At 42.4% G+C, this 20,793-nt stretch overlaps 1 protein-coding gene across 2 annotated transcripts; it reads right to left on the bottom strand.

Moving 5' to 3' along the window:
• Nucleotides 1–2: 2 nt before the first annotated feature.
• LOC110498080 (inositol-trisphosphate 3-kinase A) lies at nucleotides 3–20,491 on the bottom strand. Of its 2 annotated transcripts, none has more exons than XM_021574653.2 (7): nucleotides 19,514–20,491; nucleotides 5,268–5,367; nucleotides 4,808–5,021; nucleotides 2,052–2,256; nucleotides 1,678–1,779; nucleotides 1,224–1,295; nucleotides 3–955 (listed from the first exon to the last, which is right to left on the bottom strand). In XM_021574653.2, the coding sequence occupies exons 1-7, from the start codon at nucleotides 19,943–19,945 to the stop codon at nucleotides 722–724; spliced, it is 1,359 nt and encodes a 452-aa protein (XP_021430328.2). In that variant the 5' UTR covers nucleotides 19,946–20,491; the 3' UTR covers nucleotides 3–721. The 2 variants fall into 2 exon arrangements, with proteins under 2 accessions (XP_021430328.2, XP_021430329.2); XM_021574654.2 differs by having other exon boundaries at nucleotides 5,268–5,364; nucleotides 19,514–19,945.
• Between the last annotated feature and the right edge of the window lie 302 nt (nucleotides 20,492–20,793).

Genomic DNA, 20,793 nt, shown 5'->3' with positions numbered 1-20,793 from the left:
TGTTTTGATAAGTGTTTTATAATACAGCAAGACATACAGCAAGACATTTTACTTGTACATATGAAAAAACTCCCAATACACAACCATTTCTAACTCATTGGGACAAGGCAATAGTGTTTTTCTGAGGTTAGTCTCATGGACTGTCATAATACAATACTTGCGTGATTCATTTTTCATTCATCCTTCGTCATGATAATGAGATGATCCTAAAGACGCACTGGTGTATGTAGCTGTATTAGAATACAGTATGCCTAATGTCTTCAATAAAGTTTGAAAACAAAAAAAAATAAAATAGACCATGCTTGAATATCAAAAACTGAAATCAATCAAATCTAATGACACCTTGGAATATGGAATGGGTTGGATTTCTATGCAACACTGTCCCTTACATCGATAGTATTGTATGGCTTTCTAGAATATACAGGCACTACAATCACAGGTTTGTGTCTGTTCATTAATTTGCATTCATTAAAATTCCCCTAAAATGTATAGTTTGTTCACAAGGCACAGACATACTTTAAAAAACGCAATCCCTTATCTCCATGCTACAATAGCTTCAACAATACGCTGAGATACAATTTGTTGTGCTGAATAAGCTGTAAGTTTGATTTACACAGTATGTATACTTTGTGATTGAGGGGCCCCTTGAGACTGTATATTACTGCCAGGGTCCTCTAACTACTGGAATGGGGTAGTCCAATCCCTCCCAGGTGGTCATAGCTTAAAGGCATTCATTACTTCCTTCACTAGTTCCTTTGTTAGTCAAAGAGCCCAGTGTCCTCATCAGGTTGTCCAGTCCCCACATGTATCCGTCCTCTCGGTTGCCCTCCTGCCAGGGTATGGAGTGGTCCAGAGTCTGTCCCTCTGGTAAAGCTGTAGTCTTGCCGAAGTCAATGAGCCAAACCTCAGCTCGGTCAGTGTGGTCATGAATGAAGAGGAGGGAGCTCCCAATCACCTTGGAGAGAGAAGACGTGTGTACTCAGTACAATAACCACTGGGCATACACTGGTTGAATCAACAGTGTTTCCACATCATTTCAATGAAATTACATTGAACAGACGTGCAATAGATGTTGAATTGACATTTTTGCCCAGTGTGTATTATAATGTATATTATTTACCGGTAAACCTCATAAAAGCTCTTAGATGTGTTTAATATATCTAGTGGGATGAACAAATGTCAACAGAAAACAGGTGCAGATGAACTAAAGCTTCTATATTCACCTCGTGTCTCTTGAAGAACTCAGATGACATCAGGGCTTGTTGAATTTTTGCTAGTTTACTCAGGTAGGAATTCTGTATTAGAGAGGCAATACAATTATTCTGGCTGTAGAGTTGAGACTTGGGAAACTCCCTTGATAAATTCCTTAAACCAACAGAGGTTATATGTCTAGGTCGTTCAATTCTATTTGCTATCTGTCATTCCAACAGGATCTACTGTAGTGTATAATGCCATTTGGGTTGCTCATCATATCCAAATATTTACCAATGTGTATCACTTTTCATGAGATGTTACAAAAGACAGGTAAAGTCAAACCAATTTGTTTGATTGTTCAAGTATTCACTTTACATAAGACAGGTATGTACTGTATGTCTCTACTTGTCAAAAATCAGCAGACCATGCAAATGAATGCGGATGCAACACAATAACAGGTAAGACTAGTAGCTGTCAACCTACTAGTATGTTTGTGTTGTTTGTGGCAAAGTCCCTGAAGATCTGAGTGATATCCTCCTTAGACCGGGTCTTCTTGAAATCCGTGTGACACGTCCCGTCAGCTTTCTGAGAGAAGGAACGGTCAATATGTTGATAAGCAGCACTGTCCACGTGCAACAAGGTCAAGGCTCCGACATTACTTTATTGCATACAGTATGTAATGAACTTCACATGAAAAACTGTAAAATGAACCATGAAAAAAGTTTTTAGTCCAGGAATAAGCCTTTTGTATACGTTCTGGTTTAAATGAAAAGGGATCTATGTGGTTGCGTTTTGAGTGAACACTGACTGAATTGCTTCCTTCATGTTGACACTCAGGTTGATACGTGGGTACTTGCTTTGATGCCTTCGATTCGGAAGCCCAGTGTGTGTGTGGAGCTGAGGGTCTCTCTCCACTGCATGTAGCGGGGTTTGGTGACGGCCCTCTGGAGGTGCTCCTGGGGGCTGGGGGCCTCACTGTCCACCTCCAGCATCTTGTCAAACAGGTCCCTACGGAGCTTAGGCCGCTCTCGGGCTCGCACCACCTCCTCCTCCAGATACGTCCTGAGGAGAGGACAACAGGGAGACACGCTGAGGGGCCATGACACTATTTAGCACCATCACGGCTAAGTGACTTTTCATTTGGTCTTGTTGTGTATGATGATAGCTGAGTGGCATTACAGACAATGGCATGTTATACTTAAGCAATAAGGCCCGGGGGGGTGTGGTATATGGCCAATATACCATGGCTAAGAGTGGTTCTTCTGCATGACCATTGCATCTCCCACCTGTAGCACAAGCTCCAGCAGGTATATCTCTCTAGTCACCCCCAAGACCAATTCTTTCTTTGGCCGCCTCTCCTTCCAGTTCTCTGCTGCCAATGACTGGAACGAACTACAAAAATCTCGGAAACTTGAAACACTTATCTCCCTCACTAGCTTTAAGCACCAACTGTCAGAGCAGCTCACAGATTACTGCACCTGTACATAGCCCACCTATAATTTAGCCCAAACAACTACCTCTTTCCCTACTGTATTTAATTAATTTATTTATTTTGCTCCTTTGCACCCCCATTATTTTTATTTCTACTTTGCACATTCTCCCATTGCAAATCTACCATTCCAGTGTTTTACTTGCTATATTGTATTTACTTTGCCACCATGGCCTTTTTGCCTTTACCTCCCTTATCTCACCTCATTTGCTCACATCGTATATAGACTTGTTTATACTGTATTATTGACTGTATGTTTGTTTTACTCCATGTGTAACTCTGTGTCGTTGTATGTGTCGAGCAATTGTAAATGAGAACTTGTTCTCAACTTGCCTACCTGGTTAAATAAAGGTGAAATAAAAAAAATAAAAAAAATGACGCAAAGAGGAGTGCCTGGATACAGCCCTTAGCCGTGGTATATTGGCCATATTCCACAAACCCGTAAGGTGCCTTATTGCTGTTATAAACTGCTTACTAACGTAATTAGAGCAGTAAAAATAAATGTTTTGTCATACCAGTGGTATACCACGGCTGTCAGCCAATCAGCATTCAGGGCTCGAACCACCCAGTTTATAATGTGACCTTTGTATGCTTTAGATGGTAGAATTGACTTTCTAAGGTTTCTATTCAACCTGTATCACTGAAGTGTTACAGATTACACAATAGAAATGTAAAGGTAATGTAGGATTGATCTGACATATGCAGCGTTTACCGTAATGGAAGTCTCCGCTAACGCGGGAACATTGTCTTTACATTTAAAGCATGCTGAAACGCTGAACTTCCGCTATGCGGATTTAATAGAACCCTAAGTCTTACTTGGTGGAGTCCTATGTTCAGTGAATTTCAGTTTCATTCTGAACTTCCTCTGTATAAAAAAAGGAAGCAATGAGGAGACTCCAAAGTACACAGCATGACTGTTTAACTGGTTGATAGTATGAGTGTTTGTTAGAAGTAGGTGAGAGAGCTTGGGTGGTTGTGTGTGTTTGTCAAAAGGGAGTCACCAGGGACACCCTGTGCCTGCACCCCATCTCCCCACTGTGTGTGTGTGTGTGTGTGCGTGCGTGCGTGCGTGCGTGTGGTTCTTTCTGGCTGTGTACAGGAAACATGTGGCTCAGTAGTGACGGCCTCTCTGTGTGCCTTGACGCCCCACCGGCTGTGTGTGGCAGGAAATCCTCAGAGAACCAGTAACAACAGGTGTTTTATCAAGAGCAAACAGAACAGGTTGACAGTCTGTATGTTCTACTATCAGGAGCACTGACGTGTAAGAGGGATATAGATAAATTACAGTAGTCCAACAATGATTTGTTAGTATTTCCTCAAAATTGCTTAATCCTGCTATAGGGCCAGACATATGTAGTGTTCTACACATTATTATAGAACAGACATACTGCTGCTCCCTACTCACTACTGCTGCTCCCTACTCACCTAGCTGCTCCCTACTCACTACTGCTGCTCCGTACTCACCTAGCTGCTCCCTGTTCACCTAGCTGCTCCCTACTCACTACTGCTGCTCCGTACTCACCTAGCTGCTCCCTGCTAACCTAGCTGCTCCCTACTCACTACTGCTGCTCCCTACTCACCTAGCTGCTCCCTGCTCACTACTGCTGCTCCCTGCTCACTACTGCTGCTCCGTACTCACCTAGCTGCTCCCTGCTCACCTAGCTGCTTCCTGCTCACTACTGCTGCTCTCTACTCCCTACTGCTGCTCCCTGGTCACCTAGCTGCTCCCTACTCACTACTGCTGCTCCGTACTCACCTAGCTGCTCCCTGCTCACCTAGCTGCTTCCTGCTCACTACTGCTGCTCTCTACTCCCTACTGCTGCTCCCTGCTCACATAGCTGCTCCCTGCTCACTACTGCTGCTCCCTACTCACCTAGCTGCTCCCTACTCACTACTGCTGCTCCCTACTCACCTAGCTGCTCCCTGCTCACCTAGCTGCTCCCTACTCACTACTGCTGTTCCATACTCACCTAGCTGCTCCCTACTCACTACTGCTGCTCCCTACTCACCTAGCTGCTCCCTACTCACTACTGCTGCTCCCTACTCACCTAGCTGCTCCCTACTTACTACTGCTGCTCTCTACTCACTACTGCTGCTCCCTACTCACTACTGCTGCTCTCTTACCTCACTCCCATCTTGCAGTCCATGACACTGGGTCTATCAAAGTTGACTAATAGATCAGTCATATGTAGGAAGGGATCCCCATCCCTCTCCACCACACCATAATATCCTGGTACAAAGTCCTGGAGAACGTCTCCCTGCAGCCTCTCAAAACACAGCTTCTCATTCTCAGAGAACTTCTTCAGAATGGTGCCTTCGCCGCCAGCTTTGAAATTACCTGGAAAAGATAAGCACTGACATTCCACAGCAAACCACTAACGACTGACATTTTCTGATGGAATCTGACATTGTGTGTAATGGGTTAGTATTGTATCAAAGTGGCCAGTAGTATACAGTACTGTCTGTGTCATGTACTTTATTTTGTGTGGAAGATGTACAGTACACATCATCTTACATTAGTGCTTGGTTCTTGATATGCTGCTGTGATAGGTGAGGGATCACGTCCATGGTGAATGTGTTTTACCTTTGTGTCCAGCTAGTTGAACCCAGGACAGGTTTCTTCTTTGTGGGGAAACAAAAGGCCAGTTGACAATAGTCTTTATCTTCCACCAAGGTTTGCTCTGCTGAAGAAGGACCAAGCACAGGAACAGTCAGCTTTACCTCTATGGAGTATCTGTGTCATTATTAACCAGGCAGAGACACTGTCCTCAAGCCAGCCCTCAACAGTAGGGTGTATATAAATGAAGTTGTACAGCGATAATGATCTTGGATAATAATCATGTTTTGAATTCAGTTGATGACAGTCAGCTGTCTAAATCCCTTGGCCACTGTTAATTGCGTCATTTGTTACTGTACGTCACTAACCCTAGCTTCATGTCCTCGTCCAGGCTCAACTCTAATCCTAGCCTCAAATCTAACCCTGACCCTTAACCCTGGCCTCATCCGCAAACATATTAGTCTCTACGCTACATGTTGTCATTTCTATGGAACTCACATTTCCCTACCAGCTGCTGTGTATAGTCACACTTGACTGACTTGCTGTTGCCATGTGCATTTGCATTAAGACACAGTCATGGAGATCTTGTTCAACGAGATCTGGATGATTCAGGCATAGAAATTATGACATTGTTTCCCCATGTGTGATGAGATGTTGAGTGAGTCACACATCATGTTCACAGCAGACATGCTTCACAGACAGAAAAGTACTTGTGCTTGATGACACAGAGATGATAGATTTCACCATAGCTAGATGTACAGTGATTCAGGGTTATGACCAAGACAGGGGTCAGAGGTATTCAGTATGCTGAGATCGGAGTAAAAGGAAGAAAAGCCCTGGTCATTGGATTCAGTGAAAAAACAACTCATTCTGTTGAGTGTACACACTCAAAACCAATAACAGATCCCACAGCCACTCTGAAATGTCAAGTGGTATGCTCCACTCACTGGTGTTGTTGATGTGGTGTATAAAGTTGAATTGTTGTTGTAATAATAGTCGGCTGTGTGGGTGTCATATTTCCACACAGGCCTTCAACACTCTCTCAAACACATAACCAATAGTAATAGTGACAACCTATTAATCAACATGTATTTTTAAAAAGCCCTGTGCTCTGTCAAGAGAAAGAAATATGAACATATAGCCCCTCCATTTGTGGCTACACAGTTATTCTAAAAAAGTAGTGTAAAATATGAAGTAGAATTTCAACATTGTGGAACGTATTTCAATTCCTGAAAATAAATTCTACATTTTAACTGTATGAGGTGTGTTCTCTCACAAACTACAATACAACGCAATGTTTGTAAAAATGTTTATTTCTATAACCCTCTAGATAATACATTCCTGGTTAGTTCTGGGACACACCTTACTTTGTAAAGCCGGGCCTAATGTGGTTGACAGACTGACAGAAAATAAGGCGTCTACAATCAGCTGCAAATAGAGTCTACTACATAATGAACTCGACCAATTACAATGTCATAACAGTAACAAGAACAGGAACAAGGGAGTAACAATTGTGTATGATTCACTCAAGCTGTTGATTCACTCAATACTGTATGATTCACTCAAGCTGTTGATTCACTCAATACTGTATGATTCACTCGGTTTCTCAACCTGGCACATTATAATATGAACATGCATTAGCATACGCATATTTTACAAATTGCTAGCATCGATAAATGTGATGTCATAAAAATTCAAGCCTCTTTTTCACTACAAGTTACTGTCATACTAGAAATACAGAGAACGGATAACTTAGTGTACAAAGTAGGAGTTTTCTTTCTGTGTTGAAAGGTCAAATCCTAAATGTCAATGTGGCTGAAATTGGCACACAACCATTTGTCATAGACTCATAGGACAATGGGGGTGGCTTGTACTGCAAGTATGGGGGCTGACTGGACACTCTATCTGCTATAAACAAAGGGTATAGAGAGTTAATGCAAACTCTATTTTCAGAACAGGGAGACACTTTTTTCCATTACCATTGTTTGTTTTGAATGACTAGAAAGATCAATAAAAGGGTTGGGTTTGAGAGCTTTTCAAGTGGCCTGTCATACTGACATGCCCCTGTTGAAACACTGAACACTGAGCAGTGAGCACCACAATGTACACAGCCTTCCCTTCCAGCAGGGCCAGGCGATGTGTATTCAGTGTGTTTAAAGGAAGTTGACAGCTACAGCCTTCTATGGAGCTGGCTGAGCATAGTTCTGAAGAGTTACACAGAGGTACAAAGTAGAGGTCGACCGATTATGATTTTTCAACGCCGATACCAATAACGATTATTGGAGGACCAAAAAAAGCTATTTTTAAAATGTATTTGTAATAATGACAATTACAACAATACTGAATTAACACTTATTTTAACTTAATATAATACATCAATGAAATCAATTTAGCCTCAAATAAATAATGAAACATGTTCAATTTGGTTTAAATAATGCAAAAACAAAGTGTTGGAGAAGAAAGTAAAAATGCAATATGTGCTATGTAAGAAAGCTAACGTTTAAGTTCCTTGCTCAGAACATGAGAACATATGAAAGCTGGTGGTTCCTTTTAACATGAGTCTTCAATATTCCCAGGTAAGAAGTTTTAGGTTGTAGTTATTATAGAAATTATAGGACTATTTCTCTCTATACGATTTGTATTTCATATACCTTTGACTATTGGATGTTCTTATAGGCACTTTAGTATTGCCAGTGTAACAGTATAGCTTCCATCCCTCTCCTCGCCGCTACCTGGGCTCGAACCAGGAACACATCGACAACAGCCACCCTCGAAGCATCGTTACCCATCACTCCACAAAAGTCGCGGCCCTTGCAGAGCAAGGGGAACAACTACTCCAGGTCTCAGAGCGAGTGAATTTTGAAACGCTATTAGCGAACTCCCCGCTAACTAGCTAGCCATTTCACATCAGTTACACCAGCCTAATCTCGGGAGTTGAAAGGCTTGAAGCCATAAACAGCGCAATGCTTGAAGCACAGCGAAGAGCTGCTAGCAAAACGCACGAAAGTGCTGTTTGAATGAATGCTTACGAGCCTGCTGGTGCCTACCATCGCTCAGTCAGACTGCTCTATCAAATCATAGACTTAATTATAACATAATATCACATAGGTCATTAATATGGTCGAATCCGGAAACTGTCTCGAAAACAAAACATTCATTCTTTCAGTGAAATACAGAACAGTTCCGTATTTTATCTAACAGGTGGCATCCCTAAGTCTAAATATTCCTGTTACTGCACAACCTTCAATGTTATGTCATAATTACGTAAAATTCTGGCAAATTTGTTCGCAATGAGCCAGGCGGCCCAAACTGTTGCATATACCCTGACTCTGCATACAATGAACGCAAGAGAAGTGACACAATTTCACCTGGTTAATATTGCCTGCTAAATAAAATGACCTGAAATTCATGGTTTATAGGCCACATCAGGCCTGCAAGTCACATTATGCTGGTTTAGGGAAAGGGGGATACCTAGTCAGTTGCACAACTGAATGCATTCAACTGAAATGTGTCTTCCACATTTAACCCAACCCCTCTGAATCAGAGATTGCAAGGTGCAAGGTGATGTGAAAATCCTATAGGAATCCAGCCAGTGTGGGGATATCCAACTTTTAGAATTTTGTATCATACACAACCTGTATTCAAAATGACTGCCAGGGTTGGGAAGGCTAAGCTATGAGACTACCTAAAGCATCTAAACTGGGACAACCATTTCAGTAATGGGTGCAGCAATAATTCTAAGTAACATATTTGATTAATTTAGAAAATGTTGTAATTTATATTTGAGTAGCATAAGATTAATTGATTAATAAATCAATGTACATGCAAAAAACATAGATATTGATACAAACAATTCAAAAAATCTATCTACAATAGAGCATGCCGGGAAATATGATAATGATGTCAAGGTTTTGGTTCAAAGTAATGTATGAGTTTCGGGCCCCTTTATTAGGGTAAAACTAGGCCCTCAAAATAAGGCCTTATGAAATACGTATGGTACTGTGTTAAAAAAATATGTTTTATGACAACATATTTGCTTAGGATCTCACTTGGTGAAGTGCGTAGTACTGAAAGTGAATGAATGCAACAACCATGACTCTCTCTTGCCTAGTTAAATAAAGGTTAAATAAATACAAAATACAAAATTTTGTTCTGGTGTCTCAATACTTACACTGTTGATGTAACACTCACATTTTAGTTTTTTTTAACACTGGAGAATTTGCTGTGTTGTTATTCACAGCTACTTTTATGTTCTAGGGTTTAAAACTACGGTATTGTCCTGAAATCACAACTGTATCACTACTTTATCAATGCAAGTCATCAGTCAAGTGTTGAAGTCAAATACAGCACCACCCTCAGTCCTCCTGAATCATAGGTCAGGTGTACAGCAGCACCTGTATTCTGTGTTAAAAGACAATGCTAAAACAAGATGGCCGCCTCAGACGAGAGACCAGGGTGGTTTCAAACTTTTGAAGACCATCATACATGAAGGGAGTATACTCAATTAAAGGAAAATTCCACCCAAAAACGAACTTTTGGCATTTGTTTCATTAGTCCATTGTTGACATTGTCCCAAAATGTTTTGCTTGTTAGCACTCAAGTTTTCAAGATATGTAACTTTCAAAATAAAGAAATCATCACATGATGCTAAATCCATCATACAGGGCTGATTTCTGTATTTTGAAAGTTACATATCTTGAAAACTTGAGTACTGACAAGAAAACATTTTGGGACTATGTCAACAATGGACTAATGGAACAAATACCAAAATATTGTTTTTGGGTGGAGTTTTCATTTAAGATGGGGGGTAATCTAATTCCTTTCCACTTCTGTGTTGTTTCACAGACAACTCGATTCATGTCTGAAGATTACATTTAAGATAGGCCAATAGTTAGCTATCTGACATGATCACAAACAAGTCAAAATAAACCATTAGAGTATAGTGTCTGTAATTCAAATCAAATCAAAGTTTATTTATCACGTGCGCCGAATACAACAGGTGTAGGTAGACCTTACAGTGAAATGTTTACTTACTGGCTCTAACCAATGGTGCGGGGAAAAAAGGTGTGTGTGTGTGTGTGTGTGTGTGTGTGTGTGTGTGTGTGTGTGTGTGAGTAAAGAAATAAAACAACAGTAGAAAGACATTTGAAAAAAGAGTTGCAAGGCTATATACAGACACCTGTTAGTCAGGCTTATTGAGGTAGTACGTACATGTAGGTATCGTTAAAGTGACTATGCATACATGATGAACAGAGAGTAGCAGAAGCGTAAAAAGAGGGGTTGGCGGGTGGTGGGACACAATGCAGATAGCCCGGTTAGCGAATGTGCGGGAGCACTGGTTGGTCAAGCCATTTAGGTAGTATGTACATTAATGTATAGGTATAGTTAAAGTGACTATGCATATAAGATAAACAGAGAGTAGCAGCAGCGTAAAAGAGGGGTTTGGGGGGGACGACACAATGCAAATAGTCCGGGTAACCATTTGGTTACCTGTTCAGGAGTCTTATTGCTTGGGGGTAAAAACTGTTGAGAAACCTTTTTGTCCTAGACTTGGCACTCCTGTACCGCTTGCCATGCAGTAGTAGAGAGAACAGTCTATGACTGGGGTGGCTGGGGTGATCACTGGGGCCTTCCTCTGTCACCGCCTGGTGTAGAGGTCCTGGATGGCAGGCAGCTTTGCCCCAGTGATGTACTGGGCCATACGCACTACCCTCTGAAGTGCCTTGCGGTCGGAGGCCGAGCAATTGCCATACCAGGCAGTGATGCAACCAGTCAGGATGCTCTCGATGTTGCAGCTGTAGAACCTTTTGAGGATCTCAGGACCCATGCCAAATCTTTTTAGTTTCTTGAGGGGGAATAGGCTTTGTCGTGCCCTCTTCACGACTGTCTTGGTGTGTTTGGACCAATCTCGTTTGTTGTTGATGTGGATACCAAGGATTTTGAAGCTCTCAACCTGCTCCACTACAGCCCCGTCGATGAGAATGGGGACGTGCTCGGTGCTCCTTTTCCTGTAGTCCACAATCATCTCCTTAGTCTTGGTTACGTTGAGGGATAGGTTGTTATTCTGGCACCACCCGGTCAGGTCTCTGACCTCCTCCCTATAGGCTGTCTCGTCATTGTCGGTGATCAGGCCTAGTACAAGGGAGTACAATCTGAAACGTGAGCTTGGGCGGTATCCAGATTGCCATAACTTCATAACGACATAGTGCCATACTGGGATTTGCGGTAATACCGGCACTGAACACAAGGGGCGCTATTTTCAAACCCCACTCTGCCTCAGTAATCCAAAGGTTGGCAATGCTAACAAGTACATGTAAAATCCCATAGAGAATGCTAACTAAATGCTAATGAGCGCATTGCAGACATTTTACACAGTATCTGACCTAAACTATTTTCAGGATAGACATCCCATCTCATAAAGTTATATAAGTAACTCAAAAATGCTACTCAGTTGGCAGCACGCACAAAATTAATATTAGACAGCAATGCACTTGATCCAATGCACTTGATCCAGGAGGGTGCTGTTACCAAGTGAAGCTAGATTTTGGAAGACGCTAACAATTTAGCTAGATAGCTACTAAATTAGCAAAACAAATGCACAACTTCAAAGCATTGCGAAACATTCTAGACAGTTATCTTAATAGTTATAAGATATGTAGCTGGGAAACATTTAGTGTCACGTCTGCTCCTGCTCCCCCCTCCCCCCAGGCGATTGAGGGCGCCAGGCTGCCCTGCATCACACATCATGCATCCTGCCATCTATAACGCACACCTGCCTTCCCTTGTCACGCGCATCAGCGATATTGGACTCAACTGGACTCAGTCATCACCTGTTTATTTCCTCCCCTATATTTGTCAGTTCCCTTGCTCTGTTCCCTGCTGCTGCATTAATTGTTTATTGTCTGTATTACTCGTTTGCTGACGCTGTTCCTGTCTCGTTCCATGTCCGTTCTGTATTAAATGTTTGACTCCCCGTACCTGCTTCATCTCTCCAGCGTCATCCTTGTGAAAGAATGCAGCAGCCAACATACGAAGCATCGGGGAGTACTGGCATTCCGGTTGGTGGTGACATCGGCTCTGGTTTGCCACCAATGGAACCGGGGGTGCCTAGCCAGCTCGTCGGCTCGTAGGTTTCCTTGCCTCGGTTGGCTCGCAAGGTTTCCATCCCACGTCACACTCCACCGGATCACTGGGCTCCCTCGCTGCAGCGGGATCGACAGGTGTCTTGCTTCAGCCGGATCGTCGGGCTTCCATGCCTCAGGCATGCCTCACTCGCAACTGCCGGTTTGTGGGGCTTCCACGCCCCAGCTGGCTTGCCCAGCGCCCATGTCTCGGCCGGTTCGCCCAGGTGGGATGCCATGTGGCGCCCCTACAGGGGAGGGCGTACTGTCACGTCTGCTCCCGCTCTTCCCCCCTGGCACTTGAGGGCGCCAGGCTGCCCTGCATCACTCACTCCTGCCATCTATTACGCACACCTGCCTTCCCTCGTCACTTGCATCAGCGACATTGGACTCACCTGGACTCACTCATCACCTGCTTATTACCTCCCCTATATTTGTCAGTTCCCTTGCTCTGTTCCCCACTGCTGCAAAAACTGTTATTTGTCTGTGTTACTCATGTGCTGACGCTGTTCCTGTCTCGTTCCATGTCCGGTCCTTATTACATGTTTGACTCCCCGTACCTGCTTCGTCTCTCCAACATCATCCTTGTGACATTTAGTTGTGAATTCCAAACTGCAACTAGATCACCTGGGGCGTGCTGAACAACAGTGAGTGACTCACAAGCCGGTCTCTCATCTTTGTGTGCTTGTAAACAAACAGCACGTGACTCAGGACTACCGGTAAAGCTTCATAATGAAAAATAATGTGACAGGTGAAATGAAGAACGCAATCTTCTTTATGTCCTAATGTCTTGCACAAGATGACTTTAGGTATTTACAAATATAGCTACAAATATTCAAATGTATGAAAACACTTTTAAATAGTTTAAACTGTATTTACGGTATTGAAAAACCATCCTTTGACTATTTCTAAATACCCCGGTATACAATACCCCAGTATACAAGCCTAGTGAAATGGCTTGGGGCTCTGTGGCAGTCGCTGGTCTGGCTGCATCACTGTCATCAGGTTGGCTGACTGGAATGCTTTGGACGACGTGTCTGGGTGCAGCTCTGGCAAATGCTCGGCTGTCTCAAGGAATGGGAATGGGAGCCGTGGAGGCCGGGTTGGTTCCAGCACCGACATAGGAGCGTGAATGGACGCCCATCATGGCATCGGTGCAAGTGGCAGGTTTGGAGTCAACTCTGGCAGGCCTGGGGTCAACTCGGGCAGCTGCTGAGCGGACTGGCACAATGGTGCACAGGGGGTTGCATGGCTGCTTGAAGCTCAGGGTTCTGCATTTCTGGCTGGACATGCTGGAGTCCTTGGGCCATCTGATAGGCCAAGGCACTGGCGAAGGCACTGGCGAAGGCACAGGCTGAAGAATCTCCTTGGGAGCTGGTGACCACCTGACATGCTGGAGTCCGGGTGGCGGCTGAACTAGCAGGCGGGCCAAGCCGGGCCCAAGCAATCAGAGGCTGCTGCACTGCCTGGTACACAGGATACAGTTTGTCGGTTCTGTGGTACTCTGGACCTGAGGTGCAGGCCAGGCATTGGGGTACTGCCAGTAACCAGGTGGAGGTAGTGGAGCTGGTGGCTGCTGGACAGGAGCGGGACTCTGGATGGGCGCTGCAGGGTTTCTGTGTCTGTGTCTTGCTTTCAGGGCCGTAGCTACATACAGTTGAAGTCGGAAGTTTACATACACCTTAGCGAAATACATTTAAACTCAGTTTTTCACAATTCCTGACATTTAATCTGAGTAAAAATTCCCTGTCTTAGGTCAGTTAGGATCACCACTTTATTTTAAGAATGTGAAATGTCAGAATAATATTAGAGAGAATGATTTATTTCAGCTTTTATTTCTTTCATCACAATCCCAGTGGGTCAGAAGTTTACATACACTCAATTAGTATTTGGCAGCATTGCCTTTAAAATGTTTAAATTGGGTCAAACGTTTCGGGTAGCCTTCCACAAGCTTCCCACAATAAGTTGGGTGAATTTTGGCTCATTCCTCCTGACAGAGCTGGTATAACTGAGTCAGGTTTGTAAGCCTCCTTGCTCGCACAGGCTTTTTCAGTTCTGCCCACAAATTCTCTATGGGATTGCGGTCAGGGCTTGTGATGGCCACTCCAATACCTTGACGTTGTTGTCCTTAAGCCATTTTGCAACAACTTTGAAAGTATGCGTGGGGTCATTGTCTATTTGGAAGACCCATTTGCGACCAAGCTTTAACTTCCTGACTGATGTCTTGAGATGTTGCTTCAATATATCCACATAATTTTCCTGTCTCATGATGCCATCTATTTTGTGAAATGCTCCAGTCCCTCCTGCAGCAAAGCACCACCACAACATGATGCTGCCACCCCTGTGCTTCACGGATGGGATGGTGTTCTTCGGCTTGCAAGTATCTCCCTTTTTCCTCCAAACATAACGATGGTCATTATGACCAAACAATTCTATTTTTGTTTCATCAGACCAGAGGACATTTCTCCAAAAAGTACGATCTTTGTCCCCATGTGCAGTTGCAAACCATAGTCTGGCGTTTTTATGGCGTTTTTGGATCAGTGGCTTCTTCCTTGCTGAGCTTCCTTTCAGGTTATGTCGATATAGGCCTCGTTTTACTGTGGATATAGATACTTTTGTACCTGTTTCCTCCAGCATCTTTACAATGTCCTTTGCTGTTGTTCTGGGAATGATTTGCACTTTTCGCACCAAAGTACGTTAATCTCTAGGAGACAGAACACATCTCCTTCCTGAGCGGTATGATGGCTGCAAGGTCCCATGGTATTTATACTTGCATAGTATGATTTGTACAGATGAACGTGGTACCTTCAGGCGTTTGGAAATTGCTCCCAAGGATGAACCAGACATGTGGAGGTCTACAATTTTATTTTTGAGGTCTTAGCTGATTTCTTTTGATTTTCCCAATATGTCAAGTAAAGGGGCACTGGGTTTGAAGATACGCCTTGAAATACATCCACAAGTACACCTCCAATTGAATCAAATTATGTCAATTAACCTATCAGAAGCTTCTAAGCCATGACATCATTTTCTGGAACTTTCCAAGCTGTTTAAAGGCACAGTCAACTTAGTGTATGTAAACTTCTGACCCACTGGAATTGTGATACAGTGAATTATAAGTGAAATAATCTGTCTGTAAACAATTGTTGGAAATTACTTGTGTCATGCACGAAGTAGATGTCCTAACCAACTTGCCAAAACTATAGTTTGTTAACAAGAAATGTGTGGAGTGGTTGAAAAACAAGTTTTAACCTCTCTCGGATCATTCGGGATGCTGGCGTCCCAACTCACCAACAGCCAGTGAAATTGCAGGGCGCCAAATTCAAAACAACAGAAATCTCATAATTAAAATTCCTTAACCATACAAGTATTTTACACCATTTTAAATATACACTTCTCGTTAATTCAACCACAGTGTCAGATTTCAAAAAGGCTTTTCGGCGAAAGCAGAACATATCATTATGTTAGGTCAGCAACTAGTCACAAAGCATTCAGCCATTTTCCAACCAAAGAGAGGTGTCACAAAAAGCAAAAATACAGATAAACTAACCTTTGACGATCTTCATTAGATGACACTCCCAGGCCTCAATGTTACACAATACATGTATGTTTTGTTCGATCAAGTTCATATTTATATCCCAAAACCTCAGTTTACATTGGCGCCATGTTCAGAAATTCCTCCAAAACATCCGGAGAAATTGCAGAGCCACATCAAATAACAGAAATACTCATCATAAACTTTGATGAAAGATACATGTTTTACATAGAATTAAAGATAAACTTGTTCTTAATGGAACCGATGTGTCAGATTTCAAAAAAGCTTTACGGCAAAAGCACAATATTCAATTATCTGAGAACAGCGTTCAGCCACAAATGCAAGCCATAAAGTTACCCGCCAAATTGTGGAGTCAACAAAAGTCATAAATAGCATTATAAATCTTCACTTACCTTTGCTGATCTTCGTCGGAATGCACTCCCAGGACTCCCACTTCCACTAGAAATGTTTGTTTTGTTCGATTACGTCCATATTTATGTCCAAATACCTCCGTTTTGTTCGCAAGTTTAGTTCACAATTCCAAAGACACAATGCGAGAGCGCAAAATCCAGACGAAAAGTTAAAAGAGTTCCATTACAGTTTTTAGAAACATGTCAAACGATGTTGACAACATAATAAATCTTCAATAATATTCCAACCGGACAATAGCGTATTCATTACAGAGGAAAAAGAAGGCACGGCGTGCCCGCATGACCGCGCCTCAGCCTAGTCCACTTGTTGAAACAGCTCAAATTCGACACCCTTCCACAATAGAAGCCTCAAACAACTTTCTAAAGACGGTTGACATCTGCTGGAAGCCTTGGGAAGTGCAATCTGGCCCCATAGACACAGCATATTGGATAGGCAATCACTTAAATGAAACTACAAACCTCAGATTTCCTACTTCCGGGTTGGATTTGTCTCAGGTTTTCGCCTGCCATATGACAGTTTTAGAAACTTCAGAGTGTTTTCTATCCAATACTACTAATAATATGCATATATTAGCATCTGGGACAGAGTAGCAGGCAGTTTACTCTGGGCACCTTATTCATCCAAGCTACTCAATACTGCCCCCCTGTCACCAAGAAGTTAATGACTCCAACCTAAGTGTATGTAAACTTCCAACTTCAACTGTATGAGAACACCGAGGTCCGGACATCTGTAATTATTTTAATTTATATATATATATATATATTTTTTTTTTAGGATCTTAGTTGGGTCTCAACTTACTGTTGAGAGTTAGAATAGTAGAATACATAAGGTGCAACTTTGAAACTTGGTAGTGCATCAGCAGATTTCCTCTTGTTATGTCACCCAATGACAGTCACTCAATTAGCCCATGGCCATGTCAGATAACATTTGTTAGATTGGTTAATTAGTCTACTTAGTCTTGCCAAACTTGTAGTAATCATGGCTGAATTACCAACTAGGCACCTGCCCTGGGGCCCTGACCTCCAGAGAGACACCATTCATTTTGTTGGTCACTCTCACTCAGATATCATATTAACATGGCATAAGTCATGGCAAAATGTGTAGAATTGCATAAAATTAGCTTGTAAAACCTCAAAAAAATCTCCCCACCCCATTGCAAAATGTGCCAAATTGGCCGATTAATTATGTTTTCATAACAATCAGGAATTTTTTTTTGGGCGCTGATTGACGATTATGTTTTCAATTTAAATGTAAAAAAAATGTATTTAATAACTTTTATTTAACTAGACAAGTCAGTTAAGAACACATTCTTGTTTCCAATGACTGCCTATGAACTGTGGGTTAACTGCCTTGTTCAGGGGCAGAACGACAGATTGTCACCTTGTCAGCTCAGGGTTCCAATCTTGCAACCGCACAGTTAACAAGTCCAACGCTCTAACCATTGCACTCCACGAGTAATCTGCCTGTTACTCGAATGCAGTAGAAGCCAAGGTAAATTGCTAGCTAGCATTAAAATTATCTTATAAAAAACAATCAATCATAATCACTAGTTATAACTACTAATCCAGTTTAGCAGGCAATATTAACCAGGTGAAATTGTGTAATTTCTCTTGCGTTCATTGCACGTAGAGTCAGGGTATATGCAAGTTTGGGCTGCCTGGCTCATTGCGAACTAATTTGCCAGACTTTTACATAATTATGACATAGATTGAAGGTTGTGCAATGTAACAAGAATATTTAGACTTAGGGATGCCACCCGTTAGATAAAATACCGAACGGTTCCGTATTTCACGGAAATAATAAATGTTTTGTTTTCGAAATGATAGTTTCCGGATTCGATCATATTAATGACCAAAGGCTCGTATTTCTGTGCGTTATTATGTTATAATTAAGTCTGATTTGATAGAGCAGTCTGACTGAGCAGCAGCAGGCCCGTATTCATTCATTCAAACAGCACCTTCGTGCGTTTTGCCAGCAGCTCTTCGCAAGCACAGCGCTGTTTATGACTTCAAGCCTATCAGCTTAATGGCTGGTGTAACCAATGTGAAATGGCTAGCTAGCTAGTTAGCTGGGTGTGCGCTAATACTGTTTCAAACGTTACTTGCTTTTAGATTTGGAGTAGTTATTCCCCTTGCGCTGCAAGGTCCGCGGCTTTTGTGGAGTGATGGGTAACGATGCTTCGAGTGTGGCTGTTGTCGATGTGTTCCTGGTTCGAGCCCAGGGAGGGGCGAGGAGGGATACGGAAGCTATACTGTTACACTGGCAATACTATAGTGCCTATAAGAACATCCAATAGTCAAAGGTATATGAAATACAAATGGTATAGAGAGAAATAGTCCTATAAATACAGTCCTATAAATAATATTAACTACAACCTAAAACCTCTTACCTTGGAATATTGAAGTCTCATGTTAAAAGGAACCACCAACTTTCATATGTTCTCATGTTCTGAGCAAGGAACTTAAATGTTAGCTTTTTTACATGGCACATATTTTACATGGCACATATTTTTACATGGCACATATTACTTTCTGCTCCAACACTTTGTTTTTGCATGATTTAAACCAAATTGAACATGTTTCATTATTTATTTGAGGCTAAATTGATTGTATTTTATGTTTTATATTAAGTTAAAATAAGTGTTCATTCAGTATTGTTGTAATTGTCATTATTACAAATAAAAAATGTTTTTTAAAAATCGGCCGATTAATCGGTATCGGCTATTTTGGTCCTCCAATAATACAAAGTTTGTATAACATTCACCAGTAAATCGTGTTTTATAGTAGCCTCGGGCTGACAGGTAGATCATGGTCAGACTGGGACCAGAATTCCATTAGTAGCCTCGGGCTGACAGGTAGATCATGGTCAGACTGGGACCAGAATTCCGTCTTGGCATTTCTAGCACACCAGACCATTTTTTCCTTGAGGCCCCCATTATTAGCCAGATCCTGATCATTTTGCACACAAAAAATAACAGGTTAGACAGGCCCACTAGGCAAAAGATTGACCAGCCCAAATGACCAGCCAGTCTGCCCCCGGTTAGAATAGAATCCAATAGAATATAAGATAATATAAGATAATAGTCTAACTATTTCCCCCCAGAGTTACAGTGCTCTGGGTGTAATTGGGTGTAATTACAACGTAACAACAATATTACTGTATTTGAATGAAGAATAGTCTATACTCACTTCACTCGTGTCCTCACACAAATGTTCTAAAGTGATATTGCCCTTGCTCTTTGTCTCGTTGTCACTCAGAATGTCATCCTCTGACTCTTCCAACATGATGGAGGAACCTGTTGAGGAGATCGAGGAGTTTGACAATTTCCGTCGCAGCGAGCCTTCCACATCAGCCCAGTCCTCCTGCTGGATCTCACGCGAGCAGCCTCCATCTGGGGTTATTGTCACCTGCGGTACACGGAGCGCCTCCATCATACTAGTTTGCACTTGAGTGGTGTTAAACTCAGATAACTTTACTTCTTTCGCCTGGCAGAGTTCATCGCGAAGCTCAGATGCTCTGCGGCTTGTTCTGCGCTCTTTAACGAACCCATCACTAATACCAGCGCCAGACAGCCCTGCCTCCTTGGAGGCCTTTCTCCTCTTCTCTCTCTCCTTCGGCATTCGACTGATGAACGTGAGCGTGTTCACAACGGACGCGGTGTTATCAAAATTGTACGGCGCTACGATTGAATTTAACCGCTGTCAATCAAACGTGGCCATCTCAATACAGTAGGCCTACTATTTTTGAGTCCAAGTCTCAGTGTATTAAATATTGTGCAATATTGCAATAGGTTTTCATCTGTTTCGGCCACTGTCCGATAAAAACGAGACGTTTCAGGCGGTCGTCATCGGCGGTCCAATTTGCTGACTGGTGTTTTGGGGAACCCCTTGCCTTAGCTCACATCTCGTCGACAGTGTTAACCAAAGACACACGCTTTTATCTTCCGTATTGATTTCGTCTCTCTTCCTGGCAGAAATATATGGTCAGTGCAATCCGGTATCCTTGGGACGCCCAAAACACTAAACCTTAACTCACAACCTAACCCTTACCGTAACCCGTTTAAATATCAACTCCAATGGGGTAGGGACGTCCTAAGGATCCCGCATAGCAAACCTTGTATTTTGAGTTTTCACGTTACTTCCTCATTCAGTCTTGCACTCTCTGCAAAACAGATATCACCCACTGCGCACAAGCGGTAGAGGGCCAAAAACAGGCTACACCTGTTCCAGCTGTTGTAGTTGTCAACTGAACAAAATCAAGAGGGGTTCAAATCTCTCACTGAAAAACTATGATGTTGAATGAGAAATATTTTCACTGTAGCTGCACAAACAAAGGCAATATAAAGTTAATGTAACCCAAACTGAATTGATGTTCATTTTTCACTCAGCAGATTAATGAGTCGCCATCACGAGCTGTCTCAGGAACCTTACTGATTTATAATGGCATGATTTATATTCAAACCACTGGG

Source organism: Oncorhynchus mykiss, chromosome 19 (genome assembly GCF_013265735.2).
Source record: "Oncorhynchus mykiss isolate Arlee chromosome 19, USDA_OmykA_1.1, whole genome shotgun sequence".
NCBI lineage: Eukaryota > Metazoa > Chordata > Actinopteri > Salmoniformes > Salmonidae > Oncorhynchus > Oncorhynchus mykiss.
Note: the sequence above shows the minus strand (reverse complement) of the source record. Positions and strands in the feature narration are given on the sequence as shown.